We start from the raw sequence: 26376 nt of genomic DNA, 5'->3' as shown, positions 1-26376 counted from the left end.
AGTCCGAGGGAGATTGACAGTCATGTTTAGCTTCTTCCGTTTTCTAATGATTGCTCCAACAGTGGACCTTTTTTCACCAAGCTGCTTGGCAATTTCCCCGTAGCCCTTTCCAGCCTTGTGGAGGTGTACAATTTTGTCTCTAGTGTCTTTGGACAGCTCTTTGGTCTTGGCCATGTTAGTAGTTGGATTCTTACTGATTGTATGGGGTGGACAGGTGTCTTTATGCAGCTAACGACCTCAAACAGGTGCATCTAATTTAGGATAATAAATGGAGTGCAGGTGGACATTTTGAAGGCAGACAGGTCTTTGAGAGTCAGAATTCTAGCTGATAGACAGGTGTTCAAATACTTATTTACAGCTGTATCATACAAATAAATAGTTAAAAAATCATACATTGTGATTTCTGGATTTTTTTTTTTTAGATTATGTCTCTCACAGTGGACATGCACCTACGATGACAATTTCAGACCCCTCCATGATTTCTAAGTGGGAGAACTTGCAAAATAGCAGGGTGTTCAAATACTTATTTTCCTCACTGTATACTCGAGAGCACACAGAATGAAATTCAAGTTTAAGACAACAGAGTCAGACAGAGAAAGATGAGCCTACTGCTTTCATATAGTGTGAAGGTTGAAATGAACAGGTGGATTCCCAGTAGGAAGAAAGCACAGAATCCATCTCTATTCCCAGACCAGTCAGACACTGAGAGGGGGTTGAAAATCATCAATGCAATGATGCTGCTAATTGGTTGGAAAATTAGTTTTGGAGCAACATCAACATCAAACCCGCTGTGCAGAGAGTGTGAGGATGTGTGAAAAGTGCATGTGTGTGGTCTGTTAGTGCAATCGTGCATGTGTATGTAGACAGCCTGTATATGTACATGAGAATGAAAGTGGAGCTGTATATAGTACAGACTTTGTGCCTGTGTGATGAACAGATATTGGCATTTAGCTGATGCCTTCATAGACGGATCAGGAATAAAACAGTAGAACTTACATTCCCGGATTCCTTGCAATTATTGTTTTGGGGACAAACCCATATAGAGGCTACATTGTTACGATCTATACTGATTGCTATCTATACTGATAGCATTACATACAGAGAAAACACACACACACACACACACACACACACACACACACACACACACACTATAATGGTATTGTTTTCCAGGCAGTAAGGCACCGATGGCATCAAACATCTCAGAATAGAACTGCTGAGGTTTCAAAGGTGAAACCTGAGGAGTTTTTGGAGCAGAGTAATGGAGTGTGTGGCTCTGAATCTGCACAGTCATTACAAAATTCACATGTACACTATTTAAAATAAAGACATCTACTCCAGTCAATTTAACAATAATGTTGGAAAAATACTGTTTAGAGGTGAGTAAAAGTGCTATATATGTATATACTGTAGCACTCACCACTAAATAATTGAGGTGTAATAGTCCACACAGACCTTTAGGCATAAGCTCATATATATATATATGAGCTTATGCCTAAAGGTCAGTTATCAGTTAAGGTACTCATGGTTGTCAAGTGTGTTGCTGAATAAGCTCGAGGACTGAACACTGGTGGTCAACTCAGACTAGCTTGAGGCTAAAAACTAGATTATCTGTCGACAATCAATGCCATATTATGTGACCCTGGCTGCTGAGGCTCAATTGGTGAAGGATCAATGACCTCCAGTCTAGAGTTACTGGATCATACAAGACCTATGGGATTTACACACACTTACACACACAAGCACACAAGCCTTTGTTTTCAAGGGCCTATTGAATTTCTCCAGTCTCTTGCAGATGGCCGCCTACCCTCTCCCTCAGGACCAGGGCACTGTTACAGGCTGGCACACATGCACACACATACACAGTCACTATAGTGTGCATCATGTAAATAAAGAGATTGCAAATGGGAAATTGCTTTGTTTCCAGCTATCTTCACTCAACATGATATGGCAAAAGAAAATTATCATTTTAGGTAGTCGTTACATGTGTAAGGTCCATAAAATCTATTAATCTAACACAAACATTAAAATTGTAAGATACACAATATACATACATTTACTCGTTTGGCAGGCGCTTTTATCAAAGTGACTTGGATTTGAGGAACAGCATACAAGCATCAACAGAGCATCAATACAGCATGAGATCTGCAACTGACGATACATACTAGTAAGGGCAGCAATAAATACTAGTAAGAGTTGTTAGCATGTATAGCATCAATGGGGTAAATACCTAGGGAAGGAAGTAAGAGCACGCAGGAAGTGCATGTTAGAGGTGTTATCAGAGGAAGTGTTCTTGGAAGAGATGAGTTTTCAAGAGATTCTTGAAGTAAAAGAGGGACACCCCTGCTCTGATGGCGTGTGGTAGCTCATTCCACCATCGTGGTTTCAGAGATGAGAACAGTCGGGAGAACAATCAGTCGGGACTGAGACTGCTTAGCGTGTAAGGATGGCAGAGCCAGGCGGCGTTTGTTGGAGGAGCGCAGTGGCCTAGAAGGAACGTAGGCTTGTATTATGGAGTTTTGGTAGATGGGTGCAGACACAGTAGTCACTCTGTATGCAAGCATTAATGACTTGAATTTGATTCGGTAGGCCACGGGTTGCCAGTGGAGGTCACTGAATATAACTCTTGACTCTGAAACTTGTCAGATTTGAACGGTGAGTTTTAGATGAACTAGAGGTGTTGTACAAACAGTGAGGTCTACCATTAGCCACTGTGACCCCGGCTGGGTTTGACCTTTGATAAACAGCAGCTAGTATTTACGGCACTGCAAGACTGATAGCCTCTGCTTTCTCTGACATTTATGGAGCTGGGTTTTAGGTTGCCTTAGGCAATGGTGGCAGACAAAGAGAGAATGAATGACCTTAGCCGCAACAAGTTTTGTTCTCTACTAACTGCTGTTTTACACTCATCATCTATTGAGTCATTGAGTACATACTTTCAAGTCATACTTGACAGAACAATTAAAACATTTAAAATAAAACGTTTTATAATTTTAACAGTAAAGTTGAGTCTTTTGTCATTCAGACTGACTGAATGCAAAGTCAAAGACACTGACAGACAAAAACACACTCTCTGGACTGACTCATTTGTCAGAGGTTTATTTCAGGTTAAAGACTGGATTATGAATAAATAATATTACACAATATATATAGTAATTAAAAGGATTGTCATTTTTAATCATTATTCCACTCTGTCAGTCTGCCAATATCAATCAGGACTTTTTATATTTCCAGATGTTCTTTAATTCATATACATATTTGCTCTTTGAAGCATGAACAGCTTGAAAGGCAAGGGGACAAATTTGACCCTGCCTTAGTTTCAAATTGCTTTGATTTTTGGCTGCAATGACGGAGGTGAAATATTTTATGAGCTGCTGTAAAGTGGAGTGTGAGTCCCCTCAGGGGCACATGGAGGGTGGAGGGTGGGTGTCCAGGGTGTCACCAGTTAAATGACAAACTTTAATTTCACTATAAATTACTTTGCTAGAAGTTAAGCCGATCAGTGCACATTAACTTTCTTCATACAGTGTGTAGACAATTCATCTCAAACAGTGAATCAGCAGCACACAAAATCTGATTAAATGAGAGCTTTGTGGCGGTAGGGGGACTTTGACTGATGGAGGATTATAAGTTCTAATCATTTAGTCAAAATGAAGAAAGGTGATCTGGCCTGTATATTCCAGTAGAAGAAGATTTCTTTTTGAGCATTTTCATACAGCTGGCTCATCTCCATGATCACAACACACAACTGCACACCTGCACAAACACACTTGCATACACACAGATGGAGAAAAAAGAGACGACAGACGGTGTGAAAGAGACTGAGAACAGAGGGAGATACAGAAAAAGAGAGAACACACTGAGTGGGATAAAGATACGATATTACTGTGATGGACGGATAAACAAAATCATTTGCTAATTTATTGATTCCCTGACTGACTGCTTGGCTGGCAGTCTGGTTGGTAACTGGTTGGGCTGAATGGCTGACATATACACATATGACAAATATACATTAGTCCGTCTCATTACTACTTACAAATTTTCTGACTTCATTATACTGTCTCAGCTCCAAGCCCATTCATTCCAAATGAAGAAGTAAATCTATAAAATTCGGTCACAAATATATAGTTTCAAGTACTTTCCTAAAACAGCTGGGAGGTGTAGTTTGTAGCAATAGCTAGCTGATAGCAATTTGTTGGGTACTAATTTCAAGCATAGATTAATTAAATTGTATGTGCTTTTGTGTATTTACAGCAGCAGGTTGGCGTATGCAGCATTGACTTAACATAAACTGCAGTGTTTGTGTTAATGATAATGAAGGAACGCATCACACAGCACGACAGTGTGGCTCACTGATGTGTTGTAACAGTTTTAACAGTACAACAATGGCACTCTGGCACAGACAGGTAAGATCAGACTTTGGCTATACTTGTTAGTAGGATCAATTTATTGTCAAAGCACAAGAAAAAAAATTAATTTTATTTCTTTTCTCTAAACATTTTACTGCATGCAGGATAAAGATGAAGAGAAGGCAAAGAAGAAGAAGCTGGACCTGGTTGTCTGTTTCTGTGCCAGACACATTCCTCTCTGTCTTTGTCTTTATCTTTTATCTCCTTTTCTTGTCTTTCCTATTTGTTTTTCTTCACCAGTGAAAAACTAAACCACATCTTTTAAAGAGGGTTGATGCTAACTTTGGGGCTTCAAATGTTTAATTTCAATGTATTTGTAAAATGTCTGTTTATTTAATGCAATTATGTCAAAATGCATGTATTTTTCAGGAACTGCAAAAAACTCATGAACTCAGAGAAGTATTGAAAATCACCCACGCCTTATAAGATTCAATTTCATTGTTTTTCTTTTAGGTACAGGGACCTGCTGATTAAAGTTGAAGCGCTGAAAGAAGTCTTAAGAAGCCTGGTTTTGGGGGACAGATGGTTAAGGCAAAGCAAAGTCTGCAATCTAATCTGAGAGAGAAAATGAGATGAAAGGGACAAAACTAGGAGAGCTAGAGATAATTTAGTAGAGAGGGACAAGCACAGGCTAAGAGGGAAAACTAGTTGAGCCAAAATAACAAGGTTAGAGACAGAAAAAACAAATAGGTATAATCTAAAGATGAAGATTAAAGCATCTGTAGAGATTAAGAGGTGAAGAGCCTCTTGTGCATCATCTGCATAATCTGCATGTTAGCTCAACCACAATGTTTTTGAATTCACAAGCAGTAACAAGCACACAATAACAAAACATACAACAAAACCTCTGGCTGTTGTGGCAATAGAGACGATTCGGCTCTCAAATGTAAAGTTCCTCTGTGTGTGTTTTGTCTTTGTGCATGTTGGGATAAATTGTATTTGCACATTAGGTATCCTTGAACATAGTCAGCCATAATATCTGCTTATTGTCACTGTGATTATGCTAGCAGGAGCTTTGCCTGTGAGTGCATTTTAATATTTGTACACCCCTGTGTTATAGTGCGTGTGCATTTATTTGTAAACCCTCGTCGCATCTATTTTTTGCTACGTTTACGTTTCAGCAGTTTTTGTTCCAAGTATCCTTAAGGAAAATCTTAACCCCAATCTGTCATAGCAGATCCAGCACAGGCTTTTATTGGAGAACAGCTTCTGAAGGAGCTTCAGTAAAGCTTTCCTCTGCATACAGCTGCAGCAGACCTTCAACAGGCTTACTACAAGCTGTTTGATGTCTTCCTCAGCATCTGACACAATTCTGTGTTTACACACGTTATGTATGGGCAGAATTTTCTATCTATTACTTTCAATGTCATTCATTGATGCATTAAAATGTTTTTATAATTGTATTTTATGTAGTTGTTTTTTCCTTCCAGAAAACTCATAATAAATCCAAAATCTATCAAATAAAAGAAGAAAAGGAACTAAAGAGGATCACTACCAATGTATCAAAATACCAATTCCAATCAAAGTTACAAAAACAGACATTTTAGTCAATGAAATACACCCTCTACTGAACATCAGCTCAGCATAGCAACAAATCAAATCAGTCGACTTCAATATTTCTGCTGCCAGGCAAAAACAATATTGTTACTATTGCTTGACAGCATGCAGTTTTTGAGTTTATCAAACTTGCTCTTTAAAGGATTTTATAAACCAAACTAAGCAATCTGCCAAATAAAGTTTAAACATTGTAATCACCAACACATGGACTCAAACTAAAAAAGAAAAGGTAGAAAGAGTGAAGAACTGGATTGAGAACAGTGCCACTGGAAAATGAATCACCACAGGGGAAATCATGTATATAAATGTGTGTCCTTGCACATATTACATCTATAAATGATGGTATGTATGTATGTTTCCTTTTACATTTTCTGTTCACAAGTCATAAAAAATGTTCAAAATAGTGTGTGTGTGTGTGTGTGTGTGTGTATGTGTGTGTCTGTACAGGAACACAGTAGGCCACAGTGCTACAGTCAACATCTGTCATGTTAAAGCTCACTTAGCCTAAACATGGAAACTTTTCACTCTCCCGTGTACATGTGTATTTGTGTGCACTCATGTGTGTGTGTGTGTCTCATATGGAAGCACTTAACATGTTACAAACACTGTCCTGCACACACACACACACAAACACAGAAAGAGGGAGAGCAAGAAGGGTCACATGTGTTGTTGTATTTAGTAAGGGATCCATTTAACCCTTTCTTTCTCTCTCTCTATCTCTGTCCCTCTCTCTCATTCCCTGTATGTCTCTCTACCCCCTTCTCCCCTCACTCTCTCTCCATGTGTCTCTTCCTATCTCCCTCTCACTCCTCTCTTGAATTAATTCACTTTATAATGGGCACATCAGTGGAAAACAAATCATCCAATCCAACAAAGGTTATTATCAAGGGCAGCTGGACTTGGTAGAAGATGCTTGTAAATGCATTTACATCAGTTGCCCTTGATTTTAACCTTCCTTGGATAACTATGACCTGGATGACTGGAGAGGACATTTGAAACAGAGAGAGACTATGCTGCAGTGAAGCCATGCAGCAGCCTGAGCATGCAGCATGTATGATAAGGAATTGAGTGTGTGTCTGAGTGTGTGTAAATGCATCTGCTCACAGGCATGTATTAGTGTGTGTGCGGTGATATAATATTAATACTCCCTGATGGAGTGTTGCACCAGTTCCACATCAAAGCAGAACAGAGTGGAGAAACAGCCAGATACAAGCTTCTTAAACAGCACAACAAAACAGGGCCTGTGTGCGTCTGAGTGTATTATTTATGCCTGTAATGGCAGTGCATGTAACTGTGGTTTAGAACAAGTTTTTACCTTTATGTGACTTACCGATTCATTTATACTGTATTTACAATAAGTCCTATATGTAACATGTATGTCTGCCCTGTTGTGTCTGTGCTCTGCTGATTGGTTTGAAATGGGATGGGCCTTGCTGGAAAAAGGCAACAGCAAATACTTCTGAGGACCAAACAGGATTTAGCAACCAAAACCAAACCTTAAAGGTGTGTTGCAGATCAGAAACGCTGAAATGAATTGTTTTTAGTACGAGTTATATGGTTTGTTTCAGAAGGCACTGAGAAACAGCTCTCTGATGCAATCCTCCTTCTCTCATTCCGTCTGACGTCATTCAGTATCTGTGAATCTAAACATGGAGTTTCTCCCAAAAGCTGTGAACCAAAGTAAAACTCCGGCCTGTAATATCGCATCACAAGAACGATGTGCTCCACTTACACTCACGCTGTGTCTGTGTACTGTAAGCATCAGGACCAGGTCTGTGATTTCACTATAATGACTTGCTCCATTTACTGTGACTCTCTGTTTGGGTATGTGCACACACACACTTATCACTGTGTATGTGTGTGTGTGTGGACTAGTGAGGCGACGAGAGCCTGAAGTCATGGAAAATATGCAGGTAGTTTACACTGCTTCTCTAAACAATGAGAAACTGACAGAAAGTGAGACATACATGGGAAGTGAGTGTGTGGGAGACGGATCGAGAGATGGAGGTCCAGAAAGACAGACTTGTGTGTATGAAGTGCTAAAGGAAAGAATGAAAAAAAAACTGAGTCAGAGGAAGAGAAGGAGAAAGGAGAGTGCGAAAGAGGAAAACATCTTTTTATCGGCTCCGTCTGCCCTTCCTTGGCTGGAAAACCCTATTTCCGTTGTGTGTGTGTGTGTGTGTGTGTGTGTGTGTGTGTGTGTGTGTGGCTTGTGTTAGTCAGCAGAAAGCCTATGAAAAGGGCACAAGTCCTGTTTTAATATTTCTACACATGCAACAGCCCATGTAAGACTCTGTAAAGCAAACATCTTGGCGGTTCACCACTGGAAAGGTCATTTTCAACACTTTAATGTGAGTGAGTCAGTGTTAGTTTAACTACGCAACATCTGTTACGGCTGACATACGCAACTGTCACAACAATGTACATGATAGCAATAATGATACTAAGAAAAGAAGTTTACGACAAAAATAGGCAGAAGCAGACAAGACATCCATTAACAATCAGCATGTATCATGAACGGACACACATAAGGAATCACATCACTCATGATCAGTTAAACTCACATGCACACGGAAACACAGACAGAAACACAGACACACAGATTAGGTATAATCACATACAAAATATGTAATCTGTGCATGCCCTCTAGAACGAGACATAGAATCAATAGTCAAGAGTTTTCTAATCTGGCAGGGCAATGTTGAAGTGTACAAATCCATATTTAAATAAATCTATTTTATGGTTGGACAAAACTATGGTTCAGGTTTGGTTAGTTTCAGACTAACAAAAACAACTTGAAAGAACATGGTTCGGGTTAAAATTTCCACTTCTTTAATGTTAGGGGACCTTCATCATCATGGTTACAGTAATAACCACTTGGTTAAGGTTAGGGAAAAACCATGGTGTGAAGCCCCTCCCACCGTCTTGGAGGCTGCCCTGGCCTTCCTCGGCGGTCATTTGACTGACTTAATTGCACTCCATTGTTCATTTGAGTTAGTTTTAATAAATGACAATCTTTGTGTGGACTCCCTTCTTGTCACATCCCTTAAGCCAGTTTGTGACAGCTGTCATGATTAAAATAAGCCAACGTTGCCTGTCAGTATTAAATGGGAAACGAACGGCGGTCTGTTAATAAAATTCCACGCTTTGTTGTCTTATCCATCCACCTGACCTCCTCCTCTCCTCCACAACAGCGACACATTATTTTCTCCTTTGCTCCTTACTAACAAGAGTTATAATTCCTACAGCAGCTTGAGGCTTTGTCATTTGAACCTAAGTGTGGTTTTTGGGGATTTGCTTAAATGACTGCTGCTGTTGCTTCTCATGGGAAGAGAGTCTCATTTAAACAGACACAAACAGTAAATGGGCAAGAACACACAGTAATTCACCCCGCTCATCCACTCCAACAAAAGCTTCAGTTTCTCAAGAAATTGATTTCAAGGCTCAAACTGTAAAAAGAGTTCTTCTTGTATCTGAAGGACCCATCTGGGGCCGTCCAACCCTGCTGCCTGTCTGCAAGAACAGCCCTTACTGACAAAAGCTGACAATCATCCTGCCAGGCCATTGGCCAATTAGGACAGGGTTGCCATGGTTGCCGGCACACACATTCGCTCTCACTTCTCACCTCCGACAGCGTCCGCCTACTCACGGCATGGAGAGAAAGATGGAAGGAGTGATGGGGGGATGAAAAGAGGGAGAGCTGGAGAGGTGAAAAGAAGAAATGAAACACTTTGAATAAACCTGCAGATGACTGAAGAAGAATATTTGATTCCTGCATTAAAAATGAATGAGACAAGCAGTAGTGAGGAGTGCACAGATTGGACTTTAGTGCCTTTACTACATGGATAAAAAGATAAATAAAAGCAAGTAGAGAAAGAGTGCAAGAATAACTAACTGTACTTATTGTTATTTATTAGACTTGCTTGTCTAGTACATGTCCCAACAGGTCTGTGCTGTATCCCGAAGGCTTTTACATTCTCAACTACATTTTCTTGGAACTGTCACAAGCAAGAGAACCAGATACTGTCACTGGTGACTCCACTTTGGCCAAGTTTGGGCAGGTTTTACTCCTGAAGAATTATATGGCTGTCTGTAACCCTGCCAAATTCCATAGAACAAAAGGCTGTTTTTACCTCGTAATTAACAGGATATTTATTTCTCACAACAACATCAAATATCCTACATGAGACATTCAGTAATTGAAAAGGAATAATAATTGGTAGCATAACAAAAAAAGCATTGTTACAGCCTCTGAATGACGGAAAAAAAATCTTTGGAAAATAACGGATTATTTGGCTTTGCAAACAGTCTATTGTATTACATCTACATCGGGTAACTGTGTTTTTGTATGTATGTTTAAGTATTGTATGACAGCCCTAAATGTAACATAAGTGAAATAGACAGAAGAAAAAGCTTCTGCGTCTTATACTGATTTTAGATAAATAGACATAATGCACCATTGCATGGACACACACAAATAGAAACACACAGATAGACAGACAAATAAAAACACTCTGGGTAATCATGCACGACAGGGCATGTATATAATCCTGCAGTAGTTGATTGTGCACACAAGTGTTCAAATACACACACACACACACACACCCCTATTCAATTTCCACATAACAATGCTGCCTCGAAGGAACAATCAATAAAATGCTTCTTAAATTTCTCAGCTTCTCAAAGAGTGAGAGAGTGAGACAGAAGGAGAGACCCTGTCTGACAGTTGTTCCCATTCCTTGCTCATCTAATCTTTGCTCAGAATGGGGGTGGGGGTAAAGTAAGATATTCAACAAAGGGAGAAGAAGAGGGCGCGATAGGGAAAAGAGAAAAACGTATAGGAGGTGTTGAGGTGAAAAAGAAAGAAGCAAAAGCAGAGGGAAAGAGAGAGAGCTGAATCAACATTTAATTGAGGCTTTGAAAAGAAGGAGGGAGGGAATGCAGACGGATTTCAGGATCAAAGGTAGAAGGTAGAAGAAAGAGAAAATGATCCAAGCCAAAAAAAGCTGGATCGATGCAAGGACAGGAAAAATGACAAAGATAGATGGGAAAGAGCAAAGGATTACTGATTTGAAGCCCTGAGGAAGAGAGGGAGATACCAATAGGTGGGATACCGGAAATTAAAAGTGGAAATAGAAGATGAGGAAAGGGGATAAGACTTGTGACATCTAAGATGAGGAAGAAACAAGAGATGGAGTGAGTGAGAGCGAAGAATGTGGAGATCAATGGTGATTACATAGGGGGAGAGCAATGAAGCAATTCAGAGAGGATATAAGCTGAGACGTATACATCAGTGGAAGATACCATCTCAAACACTGCCTCGGGGGGATCCCCCGTTGAGATAATGGAGCCATCAGCTCCGTGGACATATGCAATAAATCCTGATATTAGTGTGATCGCTACAGGCTGCAACCCAGTGTTGTGAAATGATAAATCAACCACGAACCTTTGAAATACCTGAACCATCAGCCAATGCATGTATGAAACCACACACACACATACACACACGCACCTCAAGTTTGGCTTGGTCTTTTTCCATTCTGATCCTTGGTGTTTTCAGATCTCTATCTGTCAGATTCTACTTTCACACCCATCGGGTTTCGCTGCAAACAGAATGAGAGTTGCGGCATACATTTTCTAAATGTAAAATGTAGTGAAGGGATGTATATGATACGCCCTGACCAGCCGTTGAACCTCATTATAATCTGCTTCATTTCACTTATTACTTCCAATGTTGTTAAACTCTGCACATACTCTGGGGTCACGCTGGGTAAGAAAAGCTTAATAACTTGACTGTAAATGTGGAACACAGTCGGACTTGGCTAAGCATTGTCACATGATTAAACAATATAAATCACCCTAATAAACAGAACTGCAGCCGTTTTACACACTGATTCCCCCCTCGTGTGTTAATACTGTCAGAGGAGATGACTCCCCATCTTTGACCCATTTTCTACATCTGAGTGTGTCTGAGATTGAGGCTACACACCACATGCAATATTCAACAGAATATAACAAATCTACATTCTAGAAAGAGGTAGAGAAAATGAGAATGAGAGACAGAATAAGGAGGTAAAGATAAAGGACTTCATTCTAAATATAATTTATTACCCTTGAAAGTGTTCTCTCTCTTGCTCCCACACACACACACACACACACACACACACACTGCATACACCAGTTCACAAAAACACCTTCTGAAACATTCATTACATCCACTACAGATCCCACTGATCTGTCTGGGCCATCCATCATTTAAACCAGGAACCAGTGGCATATTTTGATGATGGATGTATCAATTTCAGCAAATCTAAAAAAACTGCAGGTATGTGCTCTCCATTTTACAAAGACACATGTGAACTAAAAAATATTGTCAGGAAAAAAAGGAAAAGCTGTCACAAGATGCGTCTTTGTTTTTATAGATGATCTTCCTTTCCTTGTGTCTTTTTTAAAAACATGAATCTAGCTGAAAGAAGATTAATTGAACACCCTCCTCATGTTACTGTCATGCCGGGTTAAAATAGAAGCTGTTGCACACCAATCATGGACCTAATTGGACATGGTGTTCAGGATGTACACACACACACACACACACACACACACACACAGGCCCTCTCATATGCACGTACACTTATCTATTAAAAAATTACCCTGCAATCAAGAAGTTGTAACCATTTATCCAAGTGCTCTGCTTTCCAAAAGTAGCTTTTAACCTCATTTAACGCACACACACAATCTCCCGCTCCCTGGCTCTCTCCCCGTCTCTCTCTCTCTCTCGCACACACACACTAGATGCTGGTGTGCTAGTTTGTGGCTAATTGGTTCTCCATCAATAGCTCTGATTGGTCACTAATTTAAACCATCCAGTTTCCAGTGATTAGTGCAGCTGCATAGCCATTCATCACACTCCCAACACACACAGAGACACACACCACACAGACACACGCCACACAGAGACACACACGACACACACAACACACACTAAGTGCCATGAAGCTGTATAACATCTTTCCTAGTTTTAATGTGACAAGTTTCGCATTGTGAAATTACTCTACCAGGATGGCTCCAGTAGGATCAAACGGTCACAAATGTGAAGCGCCCTGCTCCTGTGAATGGAACAGCTCTTGTGCATACAATGAAGAATCTGCTGTTGGCAAAAACACCACAACTCAACAGCATATTTATCCACAGTGCACTGTGGGACATATATGACAAGTCAGATGCACAGTTAATACTGGAGACACTGATTCACAAACAGCCCCTGATAAACCTCTTTAACTCAACATACAGTCTTTATATACCACAAACATAAAGATATAGAACCATAGCCTCCAAATCTCTCCCCACATCAACACACACTCACACAGACACTTACACACCACCAGGGATATGAAATATAAATTTGCAGAGTGGCAGATAAATAAAAGATGACAGCGGTGGAGATGCGGAGGGACCTGTACTGTCATACGTTACTAAAATCAAACCTTAGTCAGGATTTCCTCTTTATCTCCATGTTCATGGGGGAAGTGTCAGAGCACAGCCAGGCTAATCCCCTCTGAGGACTCAGTCTATCTTTAGTCTCCAACCCTCTGCTCCGGTCTTCTTGGCTGTCAGGTAGCTATGCTCCACGTCCAGCTGATCAGAAGAATCTCAAAATGCCCGAAGGCTAGTCTTAGCAACTCTTTTTTTCCTCAACTGCAACACTTGTGTGCAATTGTGCCCACAGTCTGTTTCATCAGTTTTAACCACTGTGGAATAGCAGATGACTTCAGTTTTGTCTTTGTTTGTGTCTTAATAATTTTAACAGGAATAGCTCAACATAATACACTTATATGCCTCCTTAACAAGAGTTAGATCGATACCACTCTTCTATCTGTCCATTCAATATGAAGCTGGAGCCAGCAGCCACTTTGCTCACTAATTAACACTTTATATCTTGTTTGTTTAACCTGTACAAAAAAAGTGTAAAAATGATAAATTGCAGTTAAGTTGTGTGGGGGACAAGTTCTTGGCTGGATGCATTCCTGCGCTGGGTGCCTAAGACCTCATGGTGACAACAAAGCTCCAGTTTATGTACGGATTAACCAAACAAAGTGTTGATTAGTAAGCTTTAGAGGTGCTGGTGGGGAGATTTTATTACATTCGCACAGGGCCAGAATAGCTTTTTTCCCATGTTTCCAGTCTTTCTGCTAAGCTAAACACCCAACTGCTAGTTCCAACATCATATTAGATATGAGATTGAAATCTATTGAAGCGAAGTATATTTCACAAAATATTAAACTGTTTTTTAGACAAACCTATAATCAAAGACCACATGAACTTTCAAAGAGAAGAGTTTTTGTAACCTGACAGGAAGAAACAAATCTCCTAGCTCTTTTTAAATGACACAAGATGAATTTATGTCATCAAACAAAGAGTGAGAGACAAGTACAATTTTTTTTTACTCTGCAGTGGACGTCATATTTTCTAATCCTGATTTAGAGATACCTTGCAACAATAACTTGCAGTAGGTATTGTTAAACAACCTTCTGGGTGTGTCAAAGAAGGCTTGGGATTCGTTTTTCAAAATCAATGCAGCATTTCAGCAAAGTCAAGAGTAACACAGCAGATCTTGAGATTATAGTATTATTGTTCCCAGTATTGTCAGATCAAAGATTAATCCTGCACACCACCACGCAAACGTCACCGGCTCTGTTACGTCAGAAAAAAATAGCATGTTGACGAAAACAACAGATTCTTTATTCCCAGGCTGTGTGTGAGATGTAGAGAAAGATTAAGAGAATTTGCATCTGTCAGACAGAGAAAGATAAAGGGGAATGGTGAAGGTAGGAAAAAAGATAACATGAGAGATAGACAAAGAAAATTACCAATAACCCAAATAATTATCTGCTGTTTTTTATAGTGGATTTTCTAAGCCCCCTCAACAGTTATTAAAATGTAGACAAAAAGAGGCAGAGAGAGGAAAACGGATGAACCAACAGAGTGACAGGAGAAAAGATGAATAAAAATTGAGGGAGATACTGAGACAGGATCAGGTTGACAGACCGTCTTAGTGCTTGTATGCATGTGTGATTCAGCCTGATGGACCCATCTGGTCCTCAGAGAGAAGCTCCAGGCTGATCTGAGTTTTAATGATGGACCACAGGACACACTGACCCTAAATGCATCTATTCCAGCGCTTACAGTTGAAACCAGTTCAGCAAATATAAACCTGCAGGGCAAGGGTTATTTTTAATGTAATGCCCTCTGCTTTATGTAGAGATTTCCTAACTTTCTGATATATTAATGGGAGCAACTCCTTCTTACTTTACTTACTTACTTTACTTTTTACTGGTGTAAATTCCACCATTTAATGGAGGTGTGTGAGAGACCAGAGAGCTTCAGGGAGCACATTAATGACTATACTAATGTTTATTATGCAGAGCCGAGAGAATAAATTAGAATGAATGAATGGCTTAAGTTGTGGACGAATGACTAGATAGAGGGCGAGTAAATTAATGAAAAAAAGTAAAATAAATAAATGAATAATAATAAATGAATGTAATAAATTAATACTTTATTGAAATAATTCATGAATGAATGTATGAATGAACACATACATTGATAATGAAACAATAAAACAATCAATGAAGTAAGAAAGATATAAACAACTGAATGAATCAATGGTGAGTGAATAAAAAGATAAATGTGTAAATAAATGAACAGATTATTGTAATTTACAAAATACTGTCACAAGCCAGCTCTTAGCCCGTGACAAAAAGAAGGTGAGACACAACAGGTTTGCAAGCCAATGGTATGATTTATTATAAAAGTAACAGAAGGATCAAATGACCACCAATAACCATGAATCACCAATAATATGTGGTGTGGCAATCAGTTGTGTCAGCAGTGAATGGATAAGTGAGATGTGTATGTTGTCAGGATTAACAAAAGAAACACAAGACAAACCCGGTAGGACGTCAGCCTAGGAGGAGAGACAAAAGACTGATCAGTCCTGGCTAAATAAGCTCTGAAGATAGAGCTGCACAGGTGATTGCCCAGCCCAATCAGCCTCCCTGCCTGCAGCCTCCTGCAGGAGAAGGAAGCCGGAAGGGGAAGGGGTCTTAACAAGACCTAGTGCATGAATAAGTGACATATGACTGAATGACCAATTAAAGGACGTAATAAATGAATGAACATTTACACGTCTCAATTAAAAGTGTTGAACGTATGTTGAAAGGAATAAGCACGTGAAAATAATAATAATATTATAGTCGAGTGTTAAGAACTCCAACAATTAAACAATATACACTTTCATTTTACAGAATACAAAAAGTATTATCATGAAAATAATTAATCCAAATATTTATTAGTAACTAATGTAAGCACTTTGAAACCACTACTTCAAATATGCCTTGATGACAAATGTAGGTACAACTTTGATAAATAAGAAACATTATTAAATTGCCAGCATTTTGTAGGATACAAGTGCGCCATTATCTTTTTCCTAAATTTGGGTTTCTGTAGGTGGAGATCTTTTCTTCTTAGGTCCAGGAAAAGTTGGCTACCACTACTTGTGTTACCTACCACAAAACACACCACTTCCTGTTCAGCATGGGGTTCTCAGAAGAAGAGCCACCAAACTGAGTGCTTAGACAAGCAAACACACCTTTTTCACAGCTGACATTTTGAAATGTCACAGCAGGAAAAGCACAGGTGTAATTAATTAACATTAACAATGACTGCATTCAGTTAGTTTTGGCAGTTCCAGAGCCTTTGCATAATGTACGCTGACAAAAGGTCATGGCTTGCTGGTACGCTTAAAGGGAACAGAGTCATCTTTAACGTAACTTGTTACACCTGTGTCCCCGTTTGTATGAGTCACAATGTTTGCTGTGAAATGGCCAATGAGAAAACCTTCATGGACAGAGTTGACATTGAATCATTATTACATTTTATCAATCAATGAAACAGATGTTTAATTACATAAAAATGTAGCAGATTAGCCTGTTACATTTAACTATGTCTCATCCCAGCATGTACGTACAGTATATATTTGTGATTCAGCAGGCAGTGGGAGTAGAAACACAGACAGACGGTCTTTTTTAGGGCACAGGGCCGTGACAAGCAGCAGTCACAGGAGAGAAAAGTCAGACAAATTAATGGTGAGGGCAGCTAAAGCACAGCTGGAGCAGTGCTACAGGCTCTGTATGTGTGTGTGTGTGTGTGTGTGTGTGTGTGTGTGTGTGTGTGCGCGTGTGCGTGTGCATGTGTCTAACTAGTGTGATGGGCCAGCCCCTTCTCAAAGTGAGAGGTTTAAAATGGGTGCAGCAGAGACACACACAAAAACGACTGCATGTATACAGTCTCTGATTTTCACTGTCCAGATCACTGTGCTGCTCAAGGAAGGTTGTTTCCACCAATCACATCTCCCACCCATGTTCGTTGATGCATCTGAATATTTAAAGGACAAATTGCCTTTATAACAACTTGGGCCTTATTTTCATAGTTTTGGCCATCCAAACATTGGATTCCTTAAGCGTCCATAATCAATACTTTCAAACTGCAGACTGACACATTTAAATGACTAGCTGGCGAACATAGTGGAGCATTAGCAGCTAAAGCACCAGATATTTCCCCCAGGAGTTGGTAGAGACCAAAAACAGAGCTAAAAGTAGAGTGAATGTTGGACTTGACCAGAAACATGGCTCTAAATAATTGCTAATATTGCTCCATATCTTCTGTCAATGCTGTGTTCACAAATTATTTCTGCTGCCATCAAGTGGGCCAAGTTAATTGCTATATGGATTTAACTGTCCATATTCTTCCCGCTGAGCCAGGGAAGAAGGGGCCAACTTTTACAAACAGCAACTTACGAATCCTACTCGTTCTGCCAAGACACACTTTCAAGCTGGTAGCCCTGTTTTAATGCAGATGCAAATCACCTTCCTCACTGGGCTGACATGCCGAGTCAAACAGAGTCAAGCCAAGCCAGTACATGTGTATGGAAAAGGGCTATGTGAGGGGCCACAGAGTATACAGAATGGAAACTGTGGGCCCCTTATGTCACTGTATGTATGTGTGTGTGTTCAGTTTGCACTGCAGCCTACACAAACATGTTCTGTAGTCCAGACTAGGTTATTTATGTCTAACACACACACACACACACACACACATACATACAGGGGATCTGTACTCTTTCAAGCTATTCAATTACACAAATTGCTTTGCTTCAGCTACGGTCCGTTAACTTTTCCTACAGGGAAATGACATATGTTTTCAAACATGCCAGAAGCCCCCAACCACCACCACCACAACATACACACACGTGCACAGACACAAAGGCACAGAAGACAGCTGGTCGACGGACCTGTGTTTAGTCATTACCTCTCTCACACACACACACACACACACACACACACACTTGATTACATACTAACATGCATAAGACAAATTGAGCAGACCACATTATGGTTCTATGTGGTTTTCTTTCATAGCTGTGTTGACAATGCTTACTCATCAGCTTGATTGTCAATATCAGACCAACTGTAGCTCAGCAGGAGGGATCTTGGCCTCGTTTCCGCAACAGGGTCACAGAGATCTAATCACGCTTTACTTTAGCGTTCTTTAACTGAGCCAAAAGGAGTTTTCAGTACTTACTCTCGCTTTAACTTCCACTATACAGATAAACAGTCCTCATTAAGCCTTGTTAAGGCATGGTTCTCTGCAGGGACAAATACAGGACCAGCCACAGAGGGCGAATGCTTATTTATTGGCCTGGATTTCACTCTAACACGACAGAACGGAGCTTGTTAATGGCTTACAGTTGCTAGGTTTCTCAACACAAGTAGCCAATGCTAACTTATTGTAATTTAATCTCCCGCGCTTGTGTCTTTCATCTCCTTCCTTGTCACCATATGGGCAAATAACAACTCTTCTGTACTGCCACAAATGCCACACACACACACACACACACACACACACACACACACACACACACACAAATAGTTGTGTTATCCACTGACAGTCTGATGAGAAGGGAGAATCAGAAGGGGAAAAACAGCACACTAATCGCTATCGTTGTGGGGATTAACAGGGGGTAAAACACACACACAGCCCTCTGCTCTTCTCCAACTGCCACAGTTCTATAATTATGTATATTTTGTGTGCGACTTATGAATGTGAGAAAAGAGAACATATTCATGTAGGTATGTGTATGCGTGTGTGTGTGTGATACAGTGTTGTTGCAATCCTGTCTCTCTATTAATGTTGCTTTGAACAAGAGAGAAACATTTTTACACAGAAAAATATCAAGAAAGAGGGAATGAGAGAGGGCGAGGTAGAGGCTTACAGAAATGTCAGCAAGATTAGGAGAACCATGTAAAGAAGTCTGCTAGTGCTGATTCAACAAAAACCTATAAAGTTAGAGCGTTTTAGGAGTGCAGGGCTGCAGAAATGGAGGGTTTAAGAGACAGAAAAGGGCAGAAGTAAAGACAGGAATGAAACAGAGGTGAATGAAGGATAAAGAAGGAGGGAGGAAACTACTTTTTTTATTGCCAAATGTACTGGAAAATGTGACATACTCAAAAATGACATACTCAAAATAAAATGGTTACCGCGCTTTTACAACCACTCTGATTGCAGTCACGGTCGTGGTCTCTTCTGAAAGGCAACTCATTGGACTTTAGTATGTGAAAAAGTCAGAATTAGTCTTTGTGTTCACAGAGGCAAACAAAATATGGTAAAAATGTAAGGGTTTTCACCTACAAATTATTTTACTGTGCATTTTATATCCACTCCTGTCCCAAAATAAGTAAAGGTTTGGTAGCACTTTATAATAACTACACACTATAAAGCATTAGTTTAGTATTAGTAAATACGGAATTCATCATTTATAAAGCATAATTCATACATTAATACACATTAGTAAGTCATTCATAAGCACAGTTATAAATGTTTTATTCTTTGTTATCTACACACTATGAAGCAGTTGTTAAGTACTAGTACATTTTTAATTCATCATTTATAAACCATTGTTCTTACGTTAATACACATTAGTAAGTCATTTATAAACATAGTTATACATGTTATAATCTTTATTAATAAGCTCATCTATAATGTGCTTAATAATTGTATTTTAATACTTTATACATGATCGGGTCACTATTTATAAATTAGTAAGTATTATTTTAATGACAAACCATTTATATATGAGTTGTTAATGGTTCATAAGATCATTTGGAAAGAAAAAAAAAAATTATGACATAGGTTAACTGACTGTTTTTTGATACTTTCCTGAGAAAGAATATAAACAATCTCAGCATAATGCCTAAATCTACCAGTGGCAAAGACCAAAGGATGCTACTAAGACTACCCGAAAAATGCCCCAGCTAACTTTACAGGATAAAAGCCTTAAACATTACAGGCCTGGTACCGTTTCTCTGAGACAGATCTATCACTACCAGCTCATCAATGATGTGCTTAATGATTGTATTAAAAAGTTGATAAAAAGTGTTATTCCAATAAAAACCATATATATGCGCCTATGGTTCATACGATCATGTAGAACGTTTAAGGAAATTATTTAATAAGCATTTTCTCTCTAAAGTAAGGACTATTTAGGCCATACAAAACATTACAAATGAGATTGAAAAAAGTCTCAGCTTTATTACGGCCTGGGTTAACGCCCCTTTAGTGTCGTTCTTGGACGTCTCGGCAGTCAAGTTAGCAACAATAAATACACAACGTCCGGTTACGCTTTCAAAATAAAACTAGTGAATAACGTTTTGAAACAGAACGTTACTTGCGTTCTATACGCAACCGAAGAAAAAAACTCAATATTGAGTTTGTGTTTAACACAGGAAAAAAGTGAAAGTATGGTTTCTGGTCAAGCCGCCCTTCTCAACCATGTCTCCTCCTTACCATAGACTGTAGCCCACATAAAAAATACGGGCCTTAAAGCAGCGCTATTTGACTCTTGGCGCATCCAGTTGTCTCTGCCGTGTGCGCTCACTTTAGCGCCAGACCGCACCGAGGAAGAACAGAGAGAAGCGGGCTAAGTTGGAAAAACGACATCACACGGGCCCAGAAGCGGGTCTTAAGTGTAAAGACACCATCACTCGGGATTTTTGAATGCCGTCATTTGCCGAAGGAGTTTTTTTCACCCTGGAAACTCCGGTGAGTAAAGTTTGTAACCTTTAGGAGAGAGCTAGTAAAAGTGCAGCGTGATGCAGCTTAAATGGGTTAAAACCATATTACTGTAAGTTAAAGCAGTCGGAGGATGTTGTGAACGCGATGTCCTGAACTGTTCAGCAGTATTTTGTTGTGTCGTGGTTTCAAACTAATCTCTGGAGGTACTTTTGGATGTGTAAGCACATGTAGTACTTTCAGAGGTATTTTTATTTACAGTATTTATGATAATAGATAAAGTTAAAGATAATTTCCTTGACTAAAATGTGAAAACTCTGTTCAGTATTTTTTGGTTGTAATTTAATGTAATGTAAAGAAATTTAATCAATTCATAGTAGTGATGTCTTGCTTAAATGCTACCTGGTAAAGTTATAAATCTTTGGTAACGTTATAACAATGTAAAACTTAAGAAGAGTCCCTAGACAGCAGGGTGATGATATTGAGTTTTGACAAACGGGATGAGATCTTATTTGAAGAACATTGACTGTGATGATTTCTTCTGCACTATACGTGCAGACTGGTTTTTGAGAGCCTGGATTGTAGCCTAGAGGTCAACTCTTCGCTGGATGCAGATGGCGAGCGAGTCCCAGAGATGATGCACCCAGGTGCTTCAGATCCCATTCAACAGGACTGACACATCAGATTACAGGACACTGGCAGATAAGAAAGATCCACCACACGTTCATTATCCTGCCCAGGTAGAGGTACAAATAACTGAAAGACACTGGACACTTTTTAAAATTGTATTTTTTATGAAAGAGCTCTTCTTATTCTGGGGATTGTTTCAAACATGGTTGGTGCACTATGAGAGTGTTAAAGGCGCTGTAATAAACCTGCCCACTGTTCTTTAATCACACACAGTCTATTTCTTACCCCAACACTACCCCTCAGAACCTAGGTTGGTAAATTAGCTTAAGTTCTACACTAGTGTTAAATATTCTAGACCTGTCTTTAGCATTCAAAAACTGTGCCACAGGGCTTTCCCCAGTACGTTGAACTGTGATGCTACAGCTCCTAAGTGTGTTATAAAGTGACAACAAGGGGTCTTGACCATTGGTCCATATGTGACGACTTGGGAGTGAGAACGCGTTGGGTTGTAGATGGTTCATTTTATATCACCAGTTGTACAGTTTATGCAGCAATAGTCTCTCGTGTTGTTGTGTTTTTTTGTGAATGAATGGGTGAAAGGCATTTTGTAATAAATAATATGTTCTGTATCCCTTTGTGTTGTGTCCGTTTCCTTTTTCTGTTCAGAAGAAAACTGATTATTGTGTGTTACAATATCATTTGTAAATGCTTTGTAAGGCATAGATAGCCCTCACTTTAGATGGGCTCACACAAAGTACTACAAGCACTATTAGACCATTTCTAAATAACTACATATCATGGCAAGTTAGCAGTTGATCAAAGCACTGGGGGGGGTAAGATTGGTGTCTTTCAACAGACCATCCAAGCAACCCTTTGCTCATCAGCAGATCTCTAGAAGCGCACATATTGGAGTTTTGATGAGGAGTTCAGAGAAACGGTACCAGGCCTGTAACGGTGAGGCTTTTATCCTGTAAAGTTAGCTGGGGCATCTTTCGGGTAGTCTTAGTAGCATCCTTTGGGCTTTGCCACTGGTAGATTTACGAGTTATGCTGAGATTGTTTATATTCTTTCTCTGGAAAGTATCAAAAACAGGCAGTTATGTAATAATTTTCTTAAACTTTCCAAATGATCTTATGAACCATTAACAACTCATACATAAATGGTTTGTCATTAAAATAATACTTAATTTATAAATAGTGAACCGATCATATATGAAGTAAGAAAATACAATTATTAAGCACATTATAGATAAGCTTATTAATAAAGAATACAACATGTATAACTGTTTATAAATGACTTACTAATGTGTATTAACGTATGAACAATGGTTTATAAATGAGGAATTAAAAATGTACTAATACTTAACAACTGCTTCATAGTGTAGATAACAAAGAATAAAACATTTATAACTGTTTATGAATGACTTACTAATGTGTATTAATGTATGAATAATGCTTTATAAATTATGAAATCCTTATTTACTAATACTAAACTAATGCTTTATAGTGTGACGTTATTATAAAGTGCTACCAAATTAACAAGTAATTAATTTGTCTTTCTATTTACTCCACTTCTTTTAAGAGCAAACATTTTAGAAAAATTACCTGGTTTAAATAGTGTCCTCTCTCTCTACAGGTAAGGGAGATGTATTTGGGGATGTTTTCTGGAAAGAGGTGACTCTCGCTCAAGCCTGTGCCAACGTCCGAGCTCTGACCTACTGTGACCTCCACGTCATCAAACGCGATGCTCTGCAGAAGGTGCTGGAGTTCTACACAGCGTTTTCCAACCACTTCTCAAGAAATCTGCTGCTCACTTACAACCTGCGAAAGAGGGTAAGTAACTCTTCAAATGGCACCAAGAAAGAACAAGTTACAATTCACTCAGTTTAGATTTGGGCTTTACACAGTATCTTTCATGTTAGTGGTAAACAAAGAGCATGTTAGAAAGAATTATTAAACTGTGTCAGTTCTCTTCTTCAAGTAATAACTCAATATATCTTCTATGAATGGAAAGCAATCAGTATATTATGACAATATCAAAATAACTATAATACTCACCCCAAATATTTCCACTGAGTTGCCAGTTTTGGTACACCAACGAAGTACATATAGAATTTTGTACGTTGTCCAATTCAAAAAACAAAATATTAGAAACTCTTCTCATATAAATACAGTTCAACAGCAACACAAACTGCCGCCTCCAAATTTACCATAAAGTTGAATCAAATCCACAAAAACTGAACTGAACAACCATGATACAAGTAGGATTTATTGCAGGACTGTTGTGTTAGACTACATTAGTTTTAGCTAGGTGTACAATTGCACCAAACAAGAACAAGTTAGGAAACAAGGTAAAAGACAACTACTGTTTCTGTCATGAACGATGTTTAACTCAAAGTTGTAATTTCAAGATTTCAGTCCTTGTTCATTTGGCCCACGTGGCCCGAGGTTACCATGATAACAGCAAGTGCGATTTAATACTTCAGCAAACACTCATTGAGCAGCTACTTTGTCAGAAGTACAATTACTTTTAATGAGAGCTTGAACTTTTAGAGAACATCCTGTTTTTATTTTGGTGACGAGTCATAATTGCCGTGGGGGTTTTGCACTGTGCTTCCCAGAGATCATATAGTGACATGCATGGGCAAGCACAGTGACTGCTTTTCTTTCTACAGTTTCTACAGGTGATGCTTCTTTTTCTCTCCATTTAGCCACAGTGGCTCCTGCTGCCCATTCACACAAAGGAATAGTTTAATAGTTTAAATACACTTAGTTGAGTTTTTTGCTGAGAGTTAGATGAGAGGATTGATAACACTCTGATAAGCAGGGGGAAAGAGCTAGCCTGGCTCTGTCCAAAGGTAAAAAAAATCCACCTACCAGCATTTCTAAAGCTCATAGGGGTGAGCTACTGGAGCGTCATATCTAATGGAAAGATATGAGAGAGGTATCCATCCTACCGTCTTTTGGCAAGAAAGTAAAAAAGTGTATTTCCCCAAAACTTCTACCAGAAACAGTAAACACACAGTTCCTTTAGAAAATGTCCAATTATTCCTAAACATTGGATTCGTACAGCTAGAGCTCATATGTGTTACACAGCTAAACAACACATGCTAAAATCCATACAAAAACTCAAACAGCCACCATATGTTAAAGCCACTCTTATATCCTTGATTCAGAAATGAACAGCTGTGATCAGCAACTCAAGTGTAGCTACCAATCATTACCGCATTCATAATAAGGTTAGCCTGCCCAAGAGACAGCAAGTGAGATTGAGTAGCCTGCATATTAAGAGGCAGCCTCATCTGCAGCATTAAACTCACTATTCACCAGGGCCCCATACTTTCTGAATGTATATAGCCGGGAAATCCAGAGATGGATTGTAGAAGGAGCCAAACATTGCCTTCAAATTGAACTTGTGTTGTGTTTTTGAAATCCAACGCACGACATGTTCGGCTGTAGAGGGGTTGAAGTTGAGATGACAGTGTTGTTATGAGACTGAGAAGAAAAATGGATGTTAGTAGATGACAAAAAGGGAACATGAAGCCGAACTTGGAGCTATCAGAAAACTTCCACTTTCTAAGTTGTAAACAGCACATCAGTTGGATGTTTAATTACTAGGCTCTTCTTGTGAACTCCACAAGCTATTTTTTTCAGTTAGCCTCCATTTCTCCAGCCAGACAAAGTATTTACTCATAGAGGGATTCTTTAATTGGCTTTTTTGAACAGCTGAAACATAATAATATAATAATAATAATCTTTTCATTAAAGAAATAGTTTGACGGCCAGGCAGATATATTAGGCAATAGTAGCTTATTTACAATATTTTTGTCAGCTACAAGTAACAAGAAATTGCAGTGCAGAAATGTTTGAGGTCATTTAGAAACAATGTCACCATTAATTAGTTTTCCGTGCGAGAGCAATGACTAGTGGATTTTTCAGCTGTAAAATGCCTCCCTTAGTGTAGATCTTGGTCACAAGGATTGATATTAAGATTGTTTATTTATGTTGTGTATTTATGTAAAATGACTACACGGTGACTTCCTGGAGTCTTGTCGTCACTGCAAGTTTGCCAATTTGTGGTTGTGGTTTTTTGGTTTGTATTGAAACTAAATGTACCTTAGCATGTTAATTAGTGATATTAAGGGTGCTGGTAGGTGGATTTTGTTATCTTCAGAAAGAGTAAGACTAGCATTTCCCCTCTGTTTCCAGTCTTTATGCTAAGCGAAGCTAACCAGCTGCTGGCTCCAGCTACAAATTTTCTGTACAGACGGGAGAGTGGCATCAATCTTCTCATCTAACTCTCGACAAGAATGCAAATAAAAGAATTTCCTAAAATGTCAAACTATTTCTTTTAAAAAGGGTATCAAAAATTGTACTGACAAGTAAAATTTGACCACTGTATAAAACATGAATCCCAACTCAAGATCCACCGACTATAAATATACGACATAGGGTTATTGAGAAGAGACAAAGTTAGACAAAAAAAAGCATCAATCCAAGGTAAAGAAGGAAAACGGGTAATACAAATACAGTGATAGTCTTCACCCTTTTCAGAGATATGACCCATGTCGTGGGAATAGCCTCATTAGGGTGACATTTACAAAGCATACAGATTTTGGAACATTAACAATCTTCCTCACACAAACTGTACAATG

At 39.1% G+C, this 26376-nt stretch overlaps 1 protein-coding gene across 5 annotated transcripts in view; it reads left to right on the top strand.

Annotated features, from left to right (window-relative positions):
• kcnh1a (potassium voltage-gated channel, subfamily H (eag-related), member 1a) overlaps positions 1–26376 on the top strand; it is a 73127-nt gene that overhangs the window by 40132 nt on the left and 6619 nt on the right. For all 5 annotated transcript variants that reach the window (XM_046071335.1, XM_046071333.1, XM_046071332.1 and 2 more), the window contains one exon: positions 23358–23554. In XM_046071335.1, the coding sequence (XP_045927291.1) occupies positions 23358–23554 (197 nt within the window). The remainder of the gene's footprint in view (positions 1–23357; positions 23555–26376) is intronic.

This window comes from Micropterus dolomieu, linkage group LG15, assembly GCF_021292245.1.
Source record: "Micropterus dolomieu isolate WLL.071019.BEF.003 ecotype Adirondacks linkage group LG15, ASM2129224v1, whole genome shotgun sequence".
In the NCBI taxonomy this organism is placed as follows: Eukaryota; Metazoa; Chordata; class Actinopteri; order Centrarchiformes; family Centrarchidae; genus Micropterus; species Micropterus dolomieu.
The sequence above is the reverse complement of the archived record's forward strand: the minus strand, read 5'-3'. Positions and strand labels throughout refer to the sequence as shown.